Genomic DNA, 20,486 nt, shown 5'->3' on the forward strand with positions numbered 1-20,486 from the left:
AAAACATTATAGCATAAAAGATTCTAATAAGGAAAGTTGACTAAAAAGTTCATGAAAAGAAGACGTGTGCTTTTCATAATTTGTGGGCGGAGTTTCCAACACTCCAGATTTGCATTTGGCACAAATCGATTCTGAAGCACAATCCCTGTGAACAATATGAAGACAACTATAGGTATTGAAGGGTATCTTTAAAACTCCCTCGCAATTGTCACATAGTTGGTCCTCTATTGGAATAAAGTTCAACTGGCTTTGATTACTAGCTAATTCTTTCTGAAGATGCGTATACTGTCTATCATTTTCTTTGATTCGAGAAGAACAGTGAGTCTCCCATTTCAAAAGAATTCTTTTAACAGTCCCCAAGGTCAAAGCCTGATCTTTCATCAGTATATCTAGCAGATGTTGGATCGGAATTTCAAACTGTATGAAACTGCTTTCTAGGACCTTGAAAAACAAATCTTCACGCAAATTTGCGACTGACCGTTCTCGTACTAAAAATCTCAATAGCTGAAGTATAGCTTCATCGTCATACCTATCAATTAGATGGTCTGCTGTATTCGGGTCTTTTAAAAGTTTCTGAATTATTGTATCATTAGAGCCAGAAATTAGAGACTTTTGGGAGTACAGGAGATCTAGCGCATTACTCCATCGAACTGACTGCAAAGACAGTATAGACGATTCATAATCCAATAAACTGTTGCAGTCTTTGATTAAAAGGATAGCTTCTGTCTCATTCTTCGAACTCACGTCATCCATTTCTCTTTGTATAAGAGAATGAAGCTTTCTTGTATTCACAAATTTTAAAACCATGGGTTCTATAGTTTGCAACTTTATAGCATCCCATAATCTCATCTGTAAATCCGGATGTTGGACGTATGTAGAGAGGTAAACCGATTTTAAAAACATTATTAAGTTCTTTTCTTTTCTTAAATTTAGCAAACTGAGTGATACTTTTACCATTTTTTCTGTAAATTTTGAAGGATCCGAATTTATAAACCATGTGCCATAATGATTTGAGATTTCGATTACATCTATGTAATCATGGCAATTTTCGAGAAGTTGGAATGCCTTCTCTTTTAGTTCCTTCGCTTGGTAAACCTCAAGACAAACCAGGGGCATGTTCCAAATCTTACCCAAAGCCTCCATTTGGTCAAAGCATTTATATTTTCGTAAGATGGGAAGTAAAAGCTCTGTAGAGCAACTACCACTTTTCGCATATGTCATCAAAGAATCAAATTTTCGAAACTTTATATAAAGAAAGATCAATGTAGATTGCTCGAACGAGTAGGCGTGCCCTTCAGCTGCCAACGCTTCCAAATAACGAAGCAAGCATCTTAATAGCCGATGCTCTAAATAAGTTTTAATGATTAGTGCTGAATCGGAAAAAGGTATAGCATAAATGAAATAGTCGATGGCCTTCTCAAAATTACCACCTTTGAAATACAGGAGTCCTGTACGAAGAGCGCAATCTCGGACGATATCTTCGGTGCATTTTAAATAGTTTGCAAGTAAATAGGACTTTTCAAACTCTTCTTTTTCGTAGCATTTATAAAGAAGGAAGTCTTGTGGAAGACGAATTAATTGTTGAGGAGGACAATTGTCATAAAAGAAAAAGCAATCATCAGATGTGTAAAGAATATTGGAGATACTTTTTTCTTCAATTTCAAATTGAAAAAGGATCAATTGACTTTCCAAATCCAAAATGAAGAACCAAAGTGAAGTGTCCTCAGATATTATTTCGCTGTGATCTCGAGAAGAAAGCGTTGGAGTCGTAGAAACCAGCAGGCAAACATGGCCAAAACATGTGAAAATTCTTCGTATTGTTCCCTCCACATGAAAAGTTTTTAGTAAGCTCAATGTTTTCAGTTCGTAAACTGAGATGAACGATAAATTAGCACATAAGAGGGACCTTTGCATATACACTTCAGAACATCCGATGGCTAAACCATTGTTTTCTAAAATGTTAACTGACTTGGTAATTATATTGTACACAAATGTTTGTGTGGTAGTAGAAACAGACAGCTTTCTTGGGGACAGAATAGCAAGGTCGGTTATAGAGTCTCTTTCACGAAAAACCACGTCCTGCTTTGATCCCAAATCGCGAAGAAAATCTCCTTGTAATTGAATTAGTATTCCATTCGCAAACCCGCAAAACACGGATGAAACGTCGGCTGAAATTGCAATACTAGTTGCAGGAATTAAAGGATTCGGGATACCATACAATCGACGTTCGTACAAACAAGTAATATCCTTAGATGTCCGCTTGTGGATATTTCTGATAGACCAAAATTGTATTAAAATTGCATTCTGTCTGTCGAGCTAGACTCGCATATCAAAATTAGTATATTTATAATTTCGCGAACACAAACACATACACAAACACAACAAAGAGCAGATTGATTATTCGTTAGTTCCAATTGCTGAGTTACACCACCTTCGCAAGCAACAAAATCAGCCAGTAATTCAAGCTTATTGTTGAAAACAAGGATATGGCCATCTAATGTCCCAACGCACGATATTTTTGTTCCTTTGCACGAGCAACTACTCCTGGTTTTCTTTAAAAATTAGTTTTGAAGTTCATGTATCAAATTTTGCGAGAAACTCATACCAATGTGCCTTGAAGTGAAACTAATCCTGGACATGCTTGCCATTGAAAGAGCGAAAGAGAATCCCACTAAATTATATAAGTAACAAGAGCAGAAGAAATTTATTACCTCCTGAATGTTCATATATCTCTGAATGAATTCTTGAGTGTATTGTCAAGAGATTGGGAATAGGTATCATCATGGTAAACGTCTACGTTGAGATGGCATTTCGTGAAACAATGAGAGAAGCCTTTTACTTTGTATTTAAAAAAAATAAAGAAATGAAATTTTTAAAACACCGTTTAAACAACAAGAGAGGTTGAGTTGAAGCGCACTGACTTTTTGCTTTTGGCTAAACTATTTCATTACTTTTTATGTTATTGACTAACAACAAGAAGCTTACATGGTCCAGTGGTTAAGACTCATCCTTGTGGCGGATGCGACCCAGGTTCGATTCCTGGTGTGGGCAATTAAATTTTTGCATCGTCTCTCTCTCTCTTTGTAAAGAGGTACGTCGTAGCCAAAGTAGCTCTTAAATTTGTCAAATTAAATAATTTTATTTTAAATAAGTGAAAACATACTTTTACTGTATACGGCCACACCTAGGCGAAAACACCAGTTCCCGTCCGATCACTGCAGTTAAGCGTCTGAGGGTCTCGTTAGTACTATGGTTGGAGACAACACGGGAATCCTGGTTGCTGTAGGTTATCACTTTTTTATTTTACTTTTTGCTTCTCTTTGTTACTCTTTTAAAAATTGAAGCACATGGCTTTCGTGATGATCGACATAGACGTTTGACTTAGTGATACTAGTGATTGCAAGGAAGCAATGGTCATCCATGATTCAATAATTAATTAAATTCTTTATTAGTTATAAATTAAAAGGTTCTATAAGGATCAGTGATTAAAAGCGTCTGACGAATAAATATAAGAAACAAAATGCAAAGATGAAACATAAACATAAGCAAAAGCATGCTGGAGAAAAATCGAAAAGACCGGACATTATAAAAAACAATGCTTTACTTTCCGTATAAATCAATTCCCACCGCTTTCAACATCCCTAGACTGACCCGGTTCCTGGCGCAACCCTGGAGATTGCTCAGTATGTTCAGAGGACGGTTGTTCGGCAGTATTATCACTACGATCGTTGGATTGATTTTCAGACTCTGCCGGCATAGTGCTTAGTGGGATCCAGTTACCATCCGTCGAGTCGTTTCTTTCCGACGACATCCTGAAACCAAGAGCAGCAATAATCCAAGAAACAATCCAAGCAATCCCAGAAAGCACTAAAGCAATAAAATCCAGCAACACTATAAGTACCCCATTAGTAAACATATCAAATTAAAATTCCACCATTCCACTTACGTGAAAAAACAAATAAGAACATATAGAAAGCCACGACGAAAAAAACAACTGCTACAATAGCTTGAAAGTTTACCCCTGCAGATCCTGCCATCGATTCCTTTATAAAGGGGACAAGGTATTTGTATGAAAACCAAAAGTCCAATACGATTGGACCAATAAAGCACCAACCAAGCCGAAGAGGTTCATTCTCCTGTCTTCCTTGTGCTTCAGGAATTCTCGCAATTTCTGCCGGCCAGAAAATCAACCACAATAATGCCGTCAAGACATTTCGTAAAAAAATAAAGAATCCATTTTCTCCTGCCATGTTGGTAGACGCTTCTTGATGTCTGTTTTCTGAGTACGGAGGTGCATGACCTTTTTCCAAGTCGTCTAGATGAGAATTAAAGATTTCATTGTACCGTGGCAGTTCACCGTCAAACGTTGCAAGAGTGCCCAAGCGAGGAACGTCAGCTGAATCAGCATCTTTTAGCTTTTTGTATTTGTTTTTTTCAGTCATTTTCTGAAATTCCTTCAAAACCTACTCAAATAGGCAGTAAACACCCAAACTCATGTCAGAACTTTTAAAACAGTAGCACACATCTGATCCGACTAACAATCTTAATAAAATCTACTTTGTAACAATTCTCAACTACATGAATCGAGTCCACAATGGCAATGACTAGAAGTTTGCAGTGGTGAAGCTGTCATCCACCCTCTCTGACACACATACCGATAGCTAGTAAGCGTACGCTATTCTATATATATTTACAATGAATGAACAGTCCGAAATCGCTTTTGTTTGTTTCTATCGTGTAATCAAAATAAATTAAATAAAAAGAAATATGTCACTATAAATGTCGTTCATTATGATTTTCCATATTTACAGCTACACAAGTATTGTATGACACTTCTGATGGGTCTTGGGAACATTATAAAACAAGCGTCGAACCTTTCCCTTTCGCTTTCTTGTTAAATGACTGATTGTGTAAATAATCATATTTTCATTCAATTGGGATTCTGCTTTTATACCAGTGGACCAATTATTCTCAAGTTTAGGATCTAATTAACGAAATGAAAACTGTGAAACCTGTTAAGCCAAAGTCACAGAACCTTCCAATACAAAGATATGCATTTCTAATCCTGCTATTTATAATTTAAGCAAACAGCATGGTTGTTTTGCCAAATGTTCCTTTGTTTACTTTTTGTAATAAACGACGATTCTTTTGGATTATACTATTACGACAAATCGCAATAAAAAACCAACGTTGAATAATCGTAACGAGGACTGTGACCAGTCAGTGACATAATGTCGCAGCTTTATGAATTGAGACATGCGAAAAGCCATTACCAAGATTTTTTCAAACTCGCATCTTTGGTTTTAAGGGAACACTCGTGTTGCAAAACAAATTTTGCTTTTAAGCAAGGTCCAATTCCTTTTTTTGACAGATTTTTGACAGATCCTTGAAAAGTAGAACCAGTTCCTACGGACTTTTCTCGGCGATTCAAAAGTTGATTTCGTTTAGAGGGTAACTATCGGTGTTATTTTGGGCTATAATTGCCATTGTAAATATGAAAAACAAATATACTCCTATTTCAGATTCTGATGACTCTTCCAAAACGCTCAATGATGAAAAGGCAGATAGTCAGTCGTCTCCTTCTGATGGTACGCCTCCTCCGTATTCAGGTAAGATTTGTTGAAATAGAAAGGAAAGGTTTATTCTTTGTGTTCTTGTTTGAACGGCTCATGATGGAAGAATCATGCTTGTTTATTTGATTGTTGGGTTTGAATTCAATCACCTGGTCGATAACTGTCAGCAAGCGCGACAAACACCTCTATCCTTTCGTAAACCACGAAAAAACAGTTACCAATACATCCATTAGTCTCAAAAAAAAATGTTGATCTCGAAATGGCTCCTGAAACAGAAGAAAGTTCTAAAAAGAAAAGATATCTGACGCCTCGTGAATTAGCAATTGTTTTTGCTATTTTTATTGTATATAATGTATGCTTGATTATTGCGAGGGTCATTCTTCTTGTTTACGAAATTCCGTTTAATCAGCTTGCCGTTTGGGTACTTTTTGGCGTTTGGTGCGCTCTATTTCTGTCATTGACAATTGGTAAGAAACTAATTTCAGGATTTTTAATGACTCACTAACTATTAGTAATAACTCAAATGCCTAAAGAATGGTTCACGCAAGCTGGAAGAGCAACCAAAAAGATTCTAAAGAAATTTGGAAGAGCAACCAAAAACGTATTGTCAACTATGTGTATCGCAGCATTATATGTGTGTTTTCTCGATGTCCCCGGTTTCACCTTGTATTATGCTGCAAAGAAGTTCTCAGGATTTGAAAAGATAAACAACAATTTTTTCTATGCTGTTTGTTTTGTTAACTTTGTCTTGTTTCTTTATTTGACGAGTATGTCATACACCCGCGAAATATTCTAACTCTTCTAGTGAATGCAAATGCGCGTGAACGACTTAGATTAGTAGTCTTCGATATGGGAAACGGCATAGGAAGCGGCATAAATGGCTTAGGAAACGGAATAGGAAATGCTGTAGATCATATGTTCGGTATGTACACTTGGTAAATGCTTCCTATCACGAGGCGTTATTAACCTATTAAAAAGGAACCAATCGAGGAGAGCAAGTATCTCAGAACGAAGGAATCGAACTTCAGCCTCTTGCTGCGCAAAGCGCCGAAGTTTAAGTTTTACCGAGTGCTTTCATTCTTTATATTTCGCTCCTTCTTTGGAAACATCGATGTCAATTGCAGTCTACCAAGTTCCTGCATTCGCTTCCACAAAAGCTTGGATCAGATGAAACCAGCAGACTTCAATTGCTTTTTTCATTTCTCTTTCATAAATCTTCTTATTCGTTTCACGGCATCGTTCATTTTCTTCATGAATAGACACCCTTTTTAATGATTATATCATCGTAATTAACTAGTTTTTTACTCGAAACTGTGTCGTGTCTTTCATTAATTGTAAGAACGAAAGTGATTACCGCCAGAGGTAAAATTCATTCACAGCATACAAAGCACAAATCATCAGGTTGGAAGCTTCGATTGATGTAGTTTAAAACATTGAATTATCGTTTACTTTGGGAGTCAAGTCGACGGACCATTATTAAATAGAATAACCTTTACAAAACACAATAAACGTCTACGGGCACATCTAGGCGAAAACACCAGTTCCCGTCCAATCACTGCAGTTAAGTGAAAACGTCTGAGGGTCTCGTTCGTTTCGTACTATGGTTGGAGACAACATGGGAATCCGGGATGCTGTAGGCTCCTTTATTTTTTTTTTTTACTTTATAATAGCAGCTAAAGGGTGCGTTTACGAAATCTATGACCTTGGTAAACTTCTTGCAAACGCTAGTTTGCTCGACTTGGACCAGTACCAGCTCTGCTTTTGGGATGAGGAAAATCGTATCCTGCTCTTGCATTTCTCATATTTTATGAAATGAATCACTGACATAAGGGAAAAATTATGCATAAAACTTCCTTTTTCCTTCAAGCATGATCAAAATAAGAAGTGATGTTTAATGATGCATTCGTAGGATTACAAAACTAATAAAAATATCATTAGCCGCGATAGAAAACGTAGTAGCACTGACCGAAAAGTAAATAGAAAGAAAAAAAAAAAAAATCCCGATATGCAAACTCTTAAACTAAAGGAAGATTGGTAATATGCACTCTATAGGGACAATAGTTGGGTGTGAAAAGAGAACCCTCAGGTGAATCAAAATTACCCACTAACCCTTTTTATAAAGACATGAACAAGTACGAAACTTTGATCACTTTGGATCTCTTGACTTTATAAAAAGACTTAGGATCGGCGATCTCTAGCACACCAAGGTTTCCCAGTTTCTTCCAAACTACGCTTGATTACATGTAAGCCAAGGACCAAAGAGTTTCTCCCAACAGAAGTGTAAAGATTTAAGAAAAAAAAGAATTGCATTTACGATTGTTGGAACGTACATTGTGTCAACGAGTCGATTTTTGATTCTTTCCTGCATGTATCTCTCTACATGAAGAACACAAGCGGCACGGTCAAAGCACCGACAAAAAAGCCAAAATAATTGCGCAAATATTGATATCAATATGTCTCTAAACGTCCATAGAATACAAAAGTCTACAGACCAGAGCTTAATCAGCCAATAGCTATCCCCATACGACAAAACGTCAAGGGACGCTTATTGCTACCACAAGATCTAAGTAATAATGAAGCTTGAGTAGGCTGGAAAGCAAAGCGACAAAAGATACTCTTTCTCTGTCAAACCACTCTCACTCAGGTCAAAGAAATCCTCCTACAAAAAATACACTGCGATCTGCGCAAGTCACTTTCAAGTCCCACAGATAGTCGTTATACTTTCCTTAAAAAATAGCTCCGCTAGGGAACATTGACGAAGCAGAAGATCCACATCCACCAACTCGGCAGTACCATTGGTATCCAAGTTTCGTCAATGTCTCTAAAAGGAACGTGTAACACACTATTGTAGACATTGAAAGTGGTAAGAAAAATCAGTTTTACTAACAAGTCCTCCAAGGTACAGTGATTCCATGGAGAACATCTGCTGAGGAAAGTGGGAAGACGGAAGAAAGATATTAGGATATTTACCTCTTGATCGCTTTTCCTACACAGCGCTGAATATGAAAAGAACACTTGGGTTACACAAAGGTCTGCTAGACCTCCCGTCCAGCAAATGAAGTTTGGAAGAAGGAGTTCCTTTTTCCATTCCTCAATCCTTTGTATACTAAGAAGACAGTATACTGCAGAAATGAAATCGTAAATATCGTTCAAATTTTTCCTCTCTTTCTCTCTCGTACTTTCATGCAAGCCCTAAAGAATCATAAAAACCAACACCTCGTAATTCTTCTTTCAACTGGGATACTGGTTCTTGTTTACTTTTCACGGCGCGTCGTGCGTAGTTCACGCCTGTTCGCTCACCGACTGGCTTCATAGTACGTCAAGGTAACAGTGTAAACAAAAGACGGATTCTAAAAAAAGGATGAACAGTAGGTATACGCTACTCCCAAGGATTTAAGGAAGTAAAAGAGACACATTTAGTATGTATAGAAGCTCGTCTTTCTTTTCAAACGTCCAGAGTAATGTCGTTTGTCAGGTTTTCAATAAATTACTATAGAACTCGGCTAGGAATTTAAAATCATCAAACTCCGAGTTCTGTATTAAAAGCAAAAGCATGATTACACTGGTTTTTTTTGGTTTTTTTTTCTTTTTTTTCTTTACTACTCTCTGCAATTCCTTTATTATTACCCTATATATGATGCTTCACTAAGTGTTTACACTCACGTTGTCATGGCAATTTAACTGCTACGCGACTTATTCAACGAAAAACAAACCAATATTAACAACTTTGCTTTTTCGATACATAAAGAATGAAAAGCGGCTCGAAATCAGGTTTGTGTTGGTGAAATGATTCGCCTTTCAGTTGTCTTCGTGTTCCCTTTCTAACGCAGACTCGTTTTAGATAATTCAAAGAAACTAGTTGTTGTTGGAGACGGTGGTTGTGGTACGTGGAACTATAGCAAGCATGATGGCCTATTCGAGGGCTTTTTATTGACACCTCAGGAAAAACTTGTTTGTTGATTGTGTTTTCTACCGGAACATTCCCAGAGGTACGAGAATACACTAGAGGGTTCAAATTCCATTCTACTGAATTCACGTTGTTTCCTTTTCTAACCATTGCAAAAGAGGTACATTCCAACTGTGTTTGAAAACTATATCACGCAAATCTCCTACAAGCCCAACGGCAAAATCATTGAGCTCGCTTTATGGGATACTGCTGGACAAGAAGAATACGATCGTCTTCGTCCTCTTAGTTACCCCAACAGCAATGTAATTTTGCTCTGTTTCTCAATTGATTGCCCTGCCTCTCTGCATAACATTAGTGAAAAGGTAAGTTCGTGAACGGTATGGTATAAGTCAGAAGTTGCTTGCTCAAAATATTGTTTTTCTAGTAGCTATTCTTCATTTCATATCATAATGAGTGATTTTCTTGTATTCATCTAGACGCTAACATTCCAATTCATAGTGGTTTCCAGAAGTTCAGCATTTCTGCCCACGGACGCCCACAATGCTAGTTGGTCTCAAGTCTGATTTAAGACAGGATAGAAATGCTGAAGAGGTTTTACGTACCCAAGGCCTTACGCCTGTAACTTATGAACAGGTAGGTTGAAACTTACAAGTCATTCTTTATTTTGCTAACGGTACTTAGGCTCAAAATGTGGCATCAACCATCAGTTCACCTTATGTGGAATGTTCAGCAAAAGAAGCTTCAGGAGTCAATGATGTGTTCCAACTCGCTGTAAGCTTAACCATGAAAAAAACATTTTCATTTACGAAAAGATCTTGTGTCATTCTTTAAGTATTTCCTCTCTCTCTCTCTTTCTCTCATTCTCTCTTTCATCTTCTATATTCTGGTTTCATGAATCTTTTTGGCTCCTTCTATTTTCTCTTCTTAATGACCAATATTTTTGTTGATTGTTGATTGACTTGAATCAACTATTTCTCCCCTAAAAAAATGCCAGTTGCTTTCCTTTATTTTTCATTTTATATTGTTTGCGTACACATGATGACGAGTGCAATGGCTTCGTTTTTTCTATGTCGTTTATTTAAATAACAGATATCCATTCTTTTGTTTTTGAACTAGAACAGCATAGTGGTCATAGTTTCATAGCTCTTCCTAAGACGTATAAGTAATAAGAGCTAGTTTATATAATAAGCTCAGAGAGCCAAGTAAGTTTTAAACCCTCAAACATCAAAGCGTACATAATCTACTGTTCTGATTTGAGTAACTCCTAAAAATCATTCATAATTGCTTAATCCTCAAGATTTTATGAACGTGCGGTAAGCGTCTGTTATATTGATCTTATGCCAAGGAAAAACAAGACCCGAAACGAGTAGAAGGCTTCCTAAACATTCGATAAGGTATATAGTAAATAAATGATAAGTAGACTTGGGCCTGACGAAATCCGCAATCCCGCCTATACCTTTTAGACATAAGACTCTTTCTCAGGCAGCATCTCAGACAGTCGACCTTCGTAACAGTTTTGTATAAATAATTTCTTTTTTTAAACTTAAGGAAAGATAAATTGCACGTATTTCTTCAATGACCATTTAAATTGAGTTGTTCCTTCTTTCATCAACACTTCGACAAGACTTCAAGTAGCGTCCGGCATATCCGAGTCCTTCTTTTCTAGTACAGAGTCTTGGAATCCTTTCCATAATGAGGCGACGTTCTCAAATTCCTTTCCCACCCCATTAATACCTTCCATATTCTTATTCAAAACAGACATCAAATTTACGACTTCATGCATGCTTTTGCCGATTTGTAAACTCAGTAAACGTCGTTTCCTTTCAAAACTTAAGTCATCCATTGACTCATTCTGATCCATCTTTTGTTTATTTAATCGTCGGATGTATCATATATATGGGAAGTTGAATGAGCATGGTAGATACGGTAATTTCATTTAGTTCAGGAAACTAAACTGTAATTATTTGAAGCAGAAATTCTTTATTATTAGAATAAACAAAAAAATCACTCATATTCAAATAGACAGCTCCACTTTATATAAAGGTCTAAAATTTCAAACTATCAACAAGCGTCAATGGAAGATGTTTAAGTAAATAAGACTATAAAAACATACAGAGACAAAGAAAGAAAAAACCACTAGTCCTCTCTGGCTAATTCCTGAACTCGACGTAACCGCCTTTCAAGAACTGGATCTTCTTTCAGGTCTGATTTCCGCAATTGAGAATTACATCCAACGACTGGACATCGACATCCACTTGTTCCAACTAAAGAGTATATGGCAACCTTCTCATAGTAGTGACTACACCTTTTGGAAATAACAGGATGAGCTATCGGTTGTAAAGTCAACGGACAGCGGGTTTCAATGGTTGAAGAAGAGATGACAATATCATCATCTTCAGCAATTTGCTGCGTATTTGGTTCAAAGAAGAACCGCATTGGTGGGAATGCTTTCCCATCAAGATTCTGTTCATGCCAAATGGTCTGTCGGAATTCGATGTAATTACCTTCGTTCCCGTATTTTTCAAAGTCAGATTTAGTTTCATAATTTTGAAGTAATTGTTTAAACTTTTGGGTATATACATCTAACATGCTGGATGCCTATAGTGATCATTAGCTTCACAAGAAATATACCACCCATGGCTTTTCTGAATTGGCACGTACCTCCAAGAAATCAAGATTTCTCTTAACGCTAGTATCCAAATCATCAACGGCATTTTTTATTAATCTTAGTCTTTCTTTGGCGTCCAGTAATTCTTTGATTGATGCATCCAGTGTATCTAAAGACTAGCCATATTAGCTTGATTCGAATAACAATTTAACATTTCAATCAGGAAAGATGTCTCTTTCATCACCTTTGGTTTCTCAAGAGACCATAGAAGATACGCAACATAGCTGGTACTTTGAAGCGACATTTGCTTCTAGTGAAATTGAAACGAAAACATCTTTAATTTATTTGATAAACAAACGATCCCCGGTTCCATCAGCTTAAAGCTTGTCGCTCAAAGCTGCTAGTTTTGGAACTTCAATGAAACCTGTATCATTTTTACACAATCAAGCCTTAATTCCTTACCTCATTATCATTCAATTCAACAACCAATATAGAAGCACGAATGATCTGTTTAATCGATTCTTCAATAGTCTTCGAATGGTATTCATAACTAGCAGATTCATCCAAGCCGGGAGCTAAAACTTGGCGAATCTTACTTACAGAGGTTTTTAGTTGAACGTCTGACATAAATCAATTATATTGGATCCTTTCGTTTCTCAATGTAGAGAATGCTACTAAGTTCTTAGTGAAGCTGGAAAGACGAATTCCATGATGGTCGGTCATGACAATTTTTCATTAAGTAAACTCCTTCAAATTTCTATTTATCTATGATAATAGATACACTTAACACCTTTGTTACCATTTTAAATTAATAACTATGCGTAGAATTCAAATACAGATATATTCATTTTTCAGAGTAAAGTGATGTTTTTCTTTTCTCCCATTACTTCAATAAATTAAATCATATAGCACATAATTAAAATTGTAATTGCAGAACAAAGCCTTGGTAAAGGTCTATTTTACCAACAGCAAGAATGTTCTGTAGAAACCAAAATTTCAAGCCGTAACGAATTGGACGTTTACCATTTTTAAAAACGAAAAAGCAAAGGAAAAATCACTGCATTGCTGAGGCTTCTTTGCTGTAGGGAATTTTATGAATTTCGCAATATGCCGGTCCGACTGTAACATACTTCCAGTTGGGTGAATGTTGGTACAGATTTTGAAGCTGATTTTGCTTCATATAACGGGCTTTGATTAGCCTTGCTTTGTCTTTAATATGAGTAGGTGTGAAATGACTTAAAGGCTTGTTATCAATTCTCTGAATGTAAACAATTTTTGACCAGCTGCAACCGTATTGTTCTATCATATTAAACACTTCACGCTCTTGTTCTTCCGTCCACTTCCTGCGGAGCTTATAACCTTCGTATGGAGAATCCTGTCGCCGTGATTCAGAGCGTCCTTCAGCCTTTTCCGTAGACGTTCTCATTACAACTGTCCTATTAGAATTAGACTGGTCTTTCAAAGAAGAATTTCGAATTGGCGGAAAATCCTCATCCTCTTCTTCAACACTAGAAACGTCGGATACGGCATTAGGGTTAACATTGACTGAGAATCGATTTTGAACTGAAGGAGCTCTTTGCTCATTCGTTGTATTTTTTTCACGCTCCTGTAATGATTTAATTCTCTCTTCAATTAATTTCAAAAGTGAAGACGCTTGATTATGAACAGAGGTGATGGTTTGCTCAGATAGCGATGCTACAGCGATAGATAACTCTTCGGAAATAGATTGCAATACTTCTACTTCAGAAACATTTGTATCATTTATCTTTTTCCTGTTGGTACTTGAAGATTCAATTGTATCCTCGTATACGTTAGACGGTGCTGCCTCTTTTGGTTGCGTTTCTGAATTTTCATCTACCTGTTCGCCAGCCTGGGATTGAAAGACGGGCAGATTGTCCGCTTCTGTTTCAGAATTGATATGATTCTCCTCGCCAGCATCTAAGGTATTTTTTTGCAAAGGCTTTTCGGGCTCTTTTCCAGGAGGACTGCTTGACATAGATACTCTTTTTCGTAAACGAGAGAGAAGGTCATAGTTTTCCGGATAGGCTGTTAATTTCTTCGGTCCGAAAGAAGTGTTGTGTAACCGTCTTACAGATTGGGAGTCAGTAAGAAAATCAAACACAGTGATCACGAATTTCCGATATGGGTTTATTTCTTTTGGAGGAGAGGATATGCATTTTTCGATAATACCTTTCAAATAATCAAAGATGTTTTGCTTCTTCCAAACAGACCTTCCCACACTGTCTAGGGCAGCCTGGGATTTGTAAGGAAGTAAAGTGAATAAAAACTTCTCGGGATTCTTTTTGTAGGGAAACGTATTAGAAAAACAATAACGTGACACTAGTTCTTCAAACAGTCGCAATGCAGCGGTATAAAATGAGGAATCTTCATCAACCACGAGTAAACTGTCTATGACGATTGCCATCAAAACAAAATGCTTATTACTTACATCAAAGAGATCAATTGTCCCGGTAAAAAACTGAATCTCACTCAATTGAATTTCCGCCATCTCAAACAACTTCTGGTAAGGCTCGTTTGCTTGGATATATGAAAGGAAAACTGTTATGTCTAATCCATATGTTGATACTAGGTCATTCGAAAAGTCTCGCACCTTGGTAAGAAACTTATCATCAAATTTTTCAAAGTAATTTTGTGGCCCATCAATCCGAAAAGTAAACTCTGCGAATACATCGCAGAAAACCTTTGACATTTCATAAGCTAAATTGGCCAACAACGGGCAATCCTTTGCCATCTTTGAAGCACGCTCAAAGTCCCATTGATAACCAACATTGGCATTTCCCTCTGGCTGCTCCATCATACTTGGATTACTTGATACATTGGCTTTATCCACCGGGCCTAGCACGTCGGATCCCTCGCCATTCGCGTCCTCTGGAAAATTGGGGTTTTCATTTTTTTCTCCTTTAGAAGCTATGTTCTCTAATTTCTCACTTTTTTCGGCTTTCTCGTTTGCTTTCCTCGATAAAGGAGACGCTTCTGACATTTTTCTTCGTTTTCACCGTTCCAAATCTGTCAAAAAATCTTTTTGTATACGTTTTCTCGTTTTAATTGTAAATGAAGAAAAAATCGACTATACAAAACTGTCTAAATGAAATCATCCATCGACTTTTTTCTTGCTCTGACATCGAATTTGGTGTTGTAAATCATTGCGTTGCATGTCACCATTTTATTTTACGAAACGAAAAGATATGCAGTGCAGCCCTTGTTTGTTTACATCTTTGTTTACAGTGATGAAGGAAAAGAAAATATAAGAAATTCTTAAAGTTTCATGTGAATTAATTTCTGATTTTTTCTACTATCAGTATCTTAGTGAGATGCTAGTTAGTACTCTACTTCATTCCGTTTGGACACTTACGAGTCCTTTGAACAAGTTTTATGAAGTGAAACCAGCTTGTGGCTCAATTCATTGAGGATTTATTATACTGTAGAATTGCGCAAGGAGAGATAAAACAGAAAAATTTGTATTGGGGAGAGTGCACAAAAGGATTCCTCTAGACTAGAAGATTTACAACTGTTGTGGCAGACGAGAAGATTGTACTTGACAGTTTTTGGAGTTATTGTTGACCATTTCTTGATGCTCAGCAAGAGCGTTCATAAAAAGTCTCTTTGCAAACTGAAATTCATTTCGTAGTGTTTTTAAATGGACCTTCATCTCCGCAATGACTTTTTCATGGTTTGCATTTAGATGCCTTTCATCATTTAACATTCGCTCAAGCTCACGAATTCGAAGAGTATACTATTGAGATTAGATTAGATAAATAAACAAATTAATTCAAAACATTACCTTTTCCACAGAATGGTCTTCCAAAATGGATTGTGTAGGCGACACTGAGTTATAATGCAAAATCGACGAATTCTTTTCTCGTGAGGCCACAGGCGTAGATGTTACGCAAAAAGAACTAGAATTAAATAAAGGCTTTGACTTTTCGTCTTTCGAATCGAGTATCGAGTTTCCAAACAAATGCAAGCTCGAAAAGGGTCGACGCTGATCACTAGAACCAAGATAACTTGGCTGTATTAAAGATCGGGGTGTGTAAGATGTAAGATCTTTCTTTCCTTTATCCTTTACTTTTCCCAAACTCGTTCTTTGTTTATCCATGCTCAGGTTGCTCTTGCTCATCGAAGTATCCTCAGTAGCTGGCATAGAAAAATCTGATTTAAGAAACGTTAAAGAACTCTTATTCACTTTGCTTTGTATATTCAAATCTTTCGGAGAAAGCACCGAACGGGTGTTCCGTTTGCTTTTACCAGGTTCCTTTTGTAGATAATTATCGTTCGCACGTAGAATGCTATCTAATTCTTTCATTTTATCCTCCAAAAATGTATTATCACGAGGAAGGCTTCTGCTCCTTGGTTTATCCTTCATTTCATCATGACGGCTCAATGCACTTTCCAGATTTTCATCCTTCTTGGATTCATCTTTGTCTAACTTTTTTTTAGTAGAGTAACTTTTGAAATAGTTTTTCATCCTAAATATGTTTGCGCAAGGTAACTACGATGAAGACGACCATTTATAAGTTCGCCCAACATGTAAACAAACTAAGAGACTACTGAAAATTAAGGACCTCAACACAGGTTTCGTCTCCCATATTAGAAAATAAATCCATCAAACGAGTTAATAAATAAAAGCATAAATAATTAACCATTTCCCTTATATTTTCAATGATCACCTCCCCTTAAGTAATCAAGTAATTGCCCTTGATACAAGACAGTAGATATATTATGGGGTATTGGAACCGACGAATAATGATTCTTTATAGAAGAGGAAGACATAAACATGTACTCTCTCAGTATCTTACGCAGAACTAGAGTCGGTTCGCTCTGCTTCAGATGAAACAATTGTATATTTGCAACTGGCACAACATAACCACACTTACTATGCCCAAGTAATCCATAGGCTAGGCAAGGATTAATATTCAAAGCGTTAAAGTTTGGAACCAGGGTAGCTGCTTCTCTCACTATACCTGCAATTTCAATGTTTTCTGGGGTTTGCAGCGAATTGCAGGGGTTGTTGCATGATCTGAAAAGAATATTGAAAAATGGTTTTATACATGGTTTAAAAATGTCATAAATTAAACAATTGCCGATAACAAACGTCGATTTATCCATGAACTCTTGGGAGTCTGCCACTTGTTTCCAAGCATTGAGTTCCTCTAACGATAGAACACCAACTTTCATTATACTCAAACACCAAGAAAACGAGCCTATCTTCATAATCTCATTGCTGGTTCTCCAGATCTTCTGAAATACGTCCACCATTGAGTCTGTCTCACTCAACAAAAACCATTTAATATGTTCAAGTTCACCATAAGTATCGCTCCAGTTGCATAGTAGATACTTATTTAGCACGATCGTATAAGTCACATGTAAAGTATAATCATTAAACAGGGCACTGGCAGAATTTGTATTAGCTAATTTATAATCCAGTAAAGTGCCGATAGGCTTTTCAACAGCAAAAGGACGGAATTTAGCTTTAAAAGAAGAATTATTCAGCGGTGGAGTACTATATATGTCCAATGCAATAGTTGTAGGAGACAAATCCTTCATCGCAAGAGGCTGACCAATAGCGCAAACAGCTGAAGAAGGTATTATTCTTAAAAAAAGTTTATCATTAAGCAAGCCAGCTTTCTTAGTTTCATTAGAAATAACTTCATTAAACAAAGTAAACAACTGGCATGTTGAAAAGAACGAACGAACGGAATCATCAACGAAGAATAAAACTAGAACATTATCATTGGAATAGACATTGGCACATTCTTTAGCCAGATCTGAAATACTTGTGCTTTGTTGTTCATTAAATTGGTCACCAGATTCGGAAAACGATTTCAAGCAAGGTGAATCATAATCTATAATCCCATTTTTTTGTAATGTTACAAGATTTCCAAACTCAAGCTTGCCAAAATAACTATTTTCATAAGCGAAACGAATATCATCAAACAGAGATTTGACTAACGTAATTGATTCCGGCTTTTCCTGGGTAAAAAGCAAAACTCTATAATTTCTTTTTTCATCGAGTGGCTGAAGGTTTAAAGATAACCAATGTTTAGTAGCATTAAAATCAACCGTTAGCTTTTGATTATTTGATTTCAATATTACACCAGGTTGATTCACATTAATTAAATATGTATTAGCCACATCAACGCCTTTGGTGCCATTGCCATTCATTTCAGTTTCCCGAGAAGCGCAAGATCTTAATGAAATACGTCTGCTTAGTCCTGAAAATAAGTCTTCGAGAAAACCCTTAGTAGCTTCCTGAATGTAGAGATAATCATGTGAATCATTACAGGAAATATAATCTGAATTTTGGTTTCTCCAAAAAGGTAATAAATAAAAATAGAACGGCTGGCTCAACATTATCTCTAATAACGCCTCCTCTTTAATCATTTTAAGATGCTTCAAATTGTAATCATCCAACAAAGGTTCAAAAGAATCGTTTATTTTAGTTACATCTGTGTCGCTATTAAATGAAGAAGGACTTAAAAGCTTCGCGCTTTTTGTCTCGAGCGATGGGAAGGACACCCTTGTTTGGATAGAAAGTTCCAATCCAGAATTAGGTTGGTGTTTAATTGTCTCCCGTAAATTATCGTATAAGTGTTTTTCTTCCTCGACACTGCTGACCGAGTTTGTTAATGATCCTAGACTATCAGATCGATGGAGCAAATCAGAAGGACACCAGTACTTTCCACCAATTGAGTACTTTTTTGCAATATTGATTGAAGAGGAAGAAATTGGAATTGCATTATATTGCGGCGGTACAACTTCGTCATGAAAGTAACTCTCAATGTTTGAGTCATCCATACTAGGAGATTTGAGGGGAGCTTTTGGGATCGCAAGCTCTGAAGGGCTTTTAGATAAAGTTTTTGTTGCTATGTTGTTTTCTTGAGTAAAAGTCTTGGGTGACAAGGGTAATCGCTGACGGTCGACTTGTGTTTCTTCCAAAAAGCTTTCCAAACCAACTTGATTTAAACTTTCAGATTTCTGCTCTATTTCTTCCATATTTTGAGGGTATGAGTTTACTTCATGGGTAGGTAAATCAAAATAGTCAAAATCAGCTTCGGTGATTCCAGCTTCCTCAATATCTTCCATGAGTAGATCATTTCCTCGATCAACTTCTTCCATACCATTTTCTGCTGATGGAAAGGGATCGTTTGTTTCGTGTATGGGTAATTGGGGACTAGAAGGTATAGCCAAAGGATTTGGCAGTTCCGGCTTCAAAGGAGCACAGGCTGAAGCAGTATGACCCAAGTTCTCCGAGTTTGAATATACCTTTGTTTTATCCTGATCCATATGAGTGCATTCTTTTGATAGCATATCTTTTGATGCATAAAAAGGGAAAGAATATGCCTCAGCGGAAAAGTATTTATCAAAGTCATTTACCAAACGCGTGGAAAATGGGGTTTTTATTAAGAAACAAAGGCATAACGGCCATGAAAATGCATAGTCCAAAAAATCGACTTGAATTCCCACCCATTTTGTTATTGAAAGATTTGAAAAGCCATAACGATTTTGTAAGGTTTCGATAGTTAATATAGACGAAGGTGCTTGAAAAGAGATCAATTTTGCTTTACATCCAAATGGCAATACAACGACCTCCTTTGATACATAGTCTTCCAGATTTGCTATATTTGATAAACAATATAGTGACAGCCCTGTAGGTCGAAAAGAAAACTCCATAGAGCCATTTGTCAGAAAACCAATATGTAAACCAAGAAGAGGGTATTCGTAAACATCCAAACCTTCCAGACAAAATGTTGAAGCGGCCCTTATTGGGACTAAAAACTCTTTGAGAGAAAGAAATCCATATTCTTTGCAAAGATGATACACGCTTAAACGCCGTAAAGCTTGGACAAAGTTAACCTGTATCAAATACGTTATCGAAATGGTTTTATGCTGAAAGAATGAACGACCAAGGCTTCCAGAATCATTCAAAACGAGCATAGAAGGTCGAGGCTCAGGTAAAAGCGGGATGGAATCAAATGCATATAAATATAATGAGCCATCTAGAACGCAACAAATTTGACTTTTGTTCTTTAATGAGGTCTCGAAATCGTAAAGGTCCTGTAAGGCAGTTTCATTTCCAGAGTTTTGTATTTCATATTTAGCATAAAAGATGGTTTCTGGGCAAGGCTAGATGGTTATAGTTAGAATCAATGAAAAGTTTACTTGAATGAACATACAATTGAGGAAAAATTTAATAATTGAACCTCATCCTGCTGCATTCCTGGTTAAATGGTAAACCTATGAAAGGCGAAGTTTAATATGGGTGGTAGATCACAAGATTTTGTTGAATTGGAAATGAAGAAATATAGATTGAAAAGGAAAAAAAATAGAAAATAGGTATTACTCAAAGAACTAGAAATATACCATCAAATGTTTCCAA

The 20,486-nt window shown here is 36.7% G+C and overlaps 9 protein-coding genes and 4 non-coding genes across 13 annotated transcripts; 5 read left to right on the forward strand and 8 right to left on the reverse strand.

The window, feature by feature from the left end:
- Positions 1-6: 6 nt before the first annotated feature.
- Positions 7-2,726, reverse strand: SOMG_00284 (ubiquitin-protein ligase E3 involved in vesicle docking Pep5/Vps11-like; the record flags this gene model as incomplete). Its single annotated transcript, XM_056179079.1, has 4 exons — positions 7-2,316; positions 2,373-2,552; positions 2,606-2,671; positions 2,712-2,726. The coding sequence occupies 4 exons, from the start codon at positions 2,724-2,726 to the stop codon at positions 7-9; spliced, it is 2,571 nt and encodes an 856-aa protein (XP_056036043.1).
- Positions 2,727-2,979: 253 nt separating this feature from the next.
- On the forward strand, positions 2,980-3,051 carry SOMG_20006. The gene has a single exon. It is a non-coding gene; the product is annotated as a tRNA-His (tRNA).
- A 123-nt stretch (positions 3,052-3,174) lies between these two features.
- SOMG_10008 lies at positions 3,175-3,289 on the forward strand. Its single transcript, XR_008803541.1, has one exon. It is a non-coding gene; the product is annotated as a 5S ribosomal RNA (ribosomal RNA).
- Positions 3,290-3,616: 327 nt separating this feature from the next.
- SOMG_00285 (uncharacterized protein) lies at positions 3,617-4,442 on the reverse strand (the record flags this gene model as incomplete). Its single annotated transcript, XM_056179080.1, has 2 exons — positions 3,617-3,891; positions 3,947-4,442. The coding sequence occupies 2 exons, from the start codon at positions 4,440-4,442 to the stop codon at positions 3,617-3,619; spliced, it is 771 nt and encodes a 256-aa protein (XP_056036042.1).
- Positions 4,443-5,494: 1,052 nt separating this feature from the next.
- On the forward strand, positions 5,495-6,631 carry wtf2 (wtf meiotic driver; the record flags this gene model as incomplete). Its single annotated transcript, XM_056179081.1, has 5 exons — positions 5,495-5,609; positions 5,807-6,040; positions 6,086-6,340; positions 6,379-6,495; positions 6,552-6,631. 5 exons carry the CDS (start codon positions 5,495-5,497, stop codon positions 6,629-6,631), a joined length of 801 nt encoding a protein of 266 aa, XP_056036041.1.
- Positions 6,632-7,086: 455 nt separating this feature from the next.
- SOMG_10009 lies at positions 7,087-7,211 on the forward strand. Its single transcript, XR_008803542.1, has one exon. It is a non-coding gene; the product is annotated as a 5S ribosomal RNA (ribosomal RNA).
- A 22-nt stretch (positions 7,212-7,233) lies between these two features.
- On the reverse strand, positions 7,234-8,811 carry ter1. Its single transcript, XR_008803713.1, has one exon.
- Positions 8,812-9,322: 511 nt separating this feature from the next.
- On the forward strand, positions 9,323-10,311 carry rho4 (Rho family GTPase Rho4; the record flags this gene model as incomplete). Its single annotated transcript, XM_056179082.1, has 6 exons — positions 9,323-9,344; positions 9,415-9,456; positions 9,516-9,562; positions 9,639-9,842; positions 9,979-10,113; positions 10,162-10,311. The coding sequence occupies 6 exons, from the start codon at positions 9,323-9,325 to the stop codon at positions 10,309-10,311; spliced, it is 600 nt and encodes a 199-aa protein (XP_056036040.1).
- Positions 10,312-11,107: 796 nt separating this feature from the next.
- Positions 11,108-11,323, reverse strand: dad1 (DASH complex subunit Dad1; the record flags this gene model as incomplete). The annotated part of the gene is made up of 1 exon (XM_056179083.1): positions 11,108-11,323. One exon carries the CDS (start codon positions 11,321-11,323, stop codon positions 11,108-11,110), a length of 216 nt encoding a protein of 71 aa, XP_056036046.1.
- A 293-nt stretch (positions 11,324-11,616) lies between these two features.
- nse2 (Smc5-6 complex non-SMC SUMO ligase subunit Nse2) lies at positions 11,617-12,715 on the reverse strand (the record flags this gene model as incomplete). The annotated part of the gene is made up of 3 exons (XM_056179084.1): positions 11,617-12,078; positions 12,142-12,264; positions 12,551-12,715. The coding sequence occupies 3 exons, from the start codon at positions 12,713-12,715 to the stop codon at positions 11,617-11,619; spliced, it is 750 nt and encodes a 249-aa protein (XP_056036045.1).
- A 427-nt stretch (positions 12,716-13,142) lies between these two features.
- Positions 13,143-15,089, reverse strand: taz1 (shelterin complex subunit Taz1; the record flags this gene model as incomplete). The annotated part of the gene is made up of 1 exon (XM_056179085.1): positions 13,143-15,089. One exon carries the CDS (start codon positions 15,087-15,089, stop codon positions 13,143-13,145), a length of 1,947 nt encoding a protein of 648 aa, XP_056035842.1.
- Positions 15,090-15,611: 522 nt separating this feature from the next.
- On the reverse strand, positions 15,612-16,574 carry SOMG_00291 (uncharacterized protein; the record flags this gene model as incomplete). Its single annotated transcript, XM_056179086.1, has 2 exons — positions 15,612-15,842; positions 15,891-16,574. 2 exons carry the CDS (start codon positions 16,572-16,574, stop codon positions 15,612-15,614), a joined length of 915 nt encoding a protein of 304 aa, XP_056035843.1.
- A 191-nt stretch (positions 16,575-16,765) lies between these two features.
- med13 (mediator complex subunit Med13) lies at positions 16,766-20,325 on the reverse strand (the record flags this gene model as incomplete). Its single annotated transcript, XM_056179087.1, has 2 exons — positions 16,766-20,233; positions 20,284-20,325. 2 exons carry the CDS (start codon positions 20,323-20,325, stop codon positions 16,766-16,768), a joined length of 3,510 nt encoding a protein of 1,169 aa, XP_056035844.1.
- Between the last annotated feature and the right edge of the window lie 161 nt (positions 20,326-20,486).

The sequence above is a fragment of the Schizosaccharomyces osmophilus genome, chromosome 1, assembly GCF_027921745.1.
Source record: "Schizosaccharomyces osmophilus chromosome 1, complete sequence".
Lineage (NCBI taxonomy): Eukaryota > Fungi > Ascomycota > Schizosaccharomycetes > Schizosaccharomycetales > Schizosaccharomycetaceae > Schizosaccharomyces > Schizosaccharomyces osmophilus.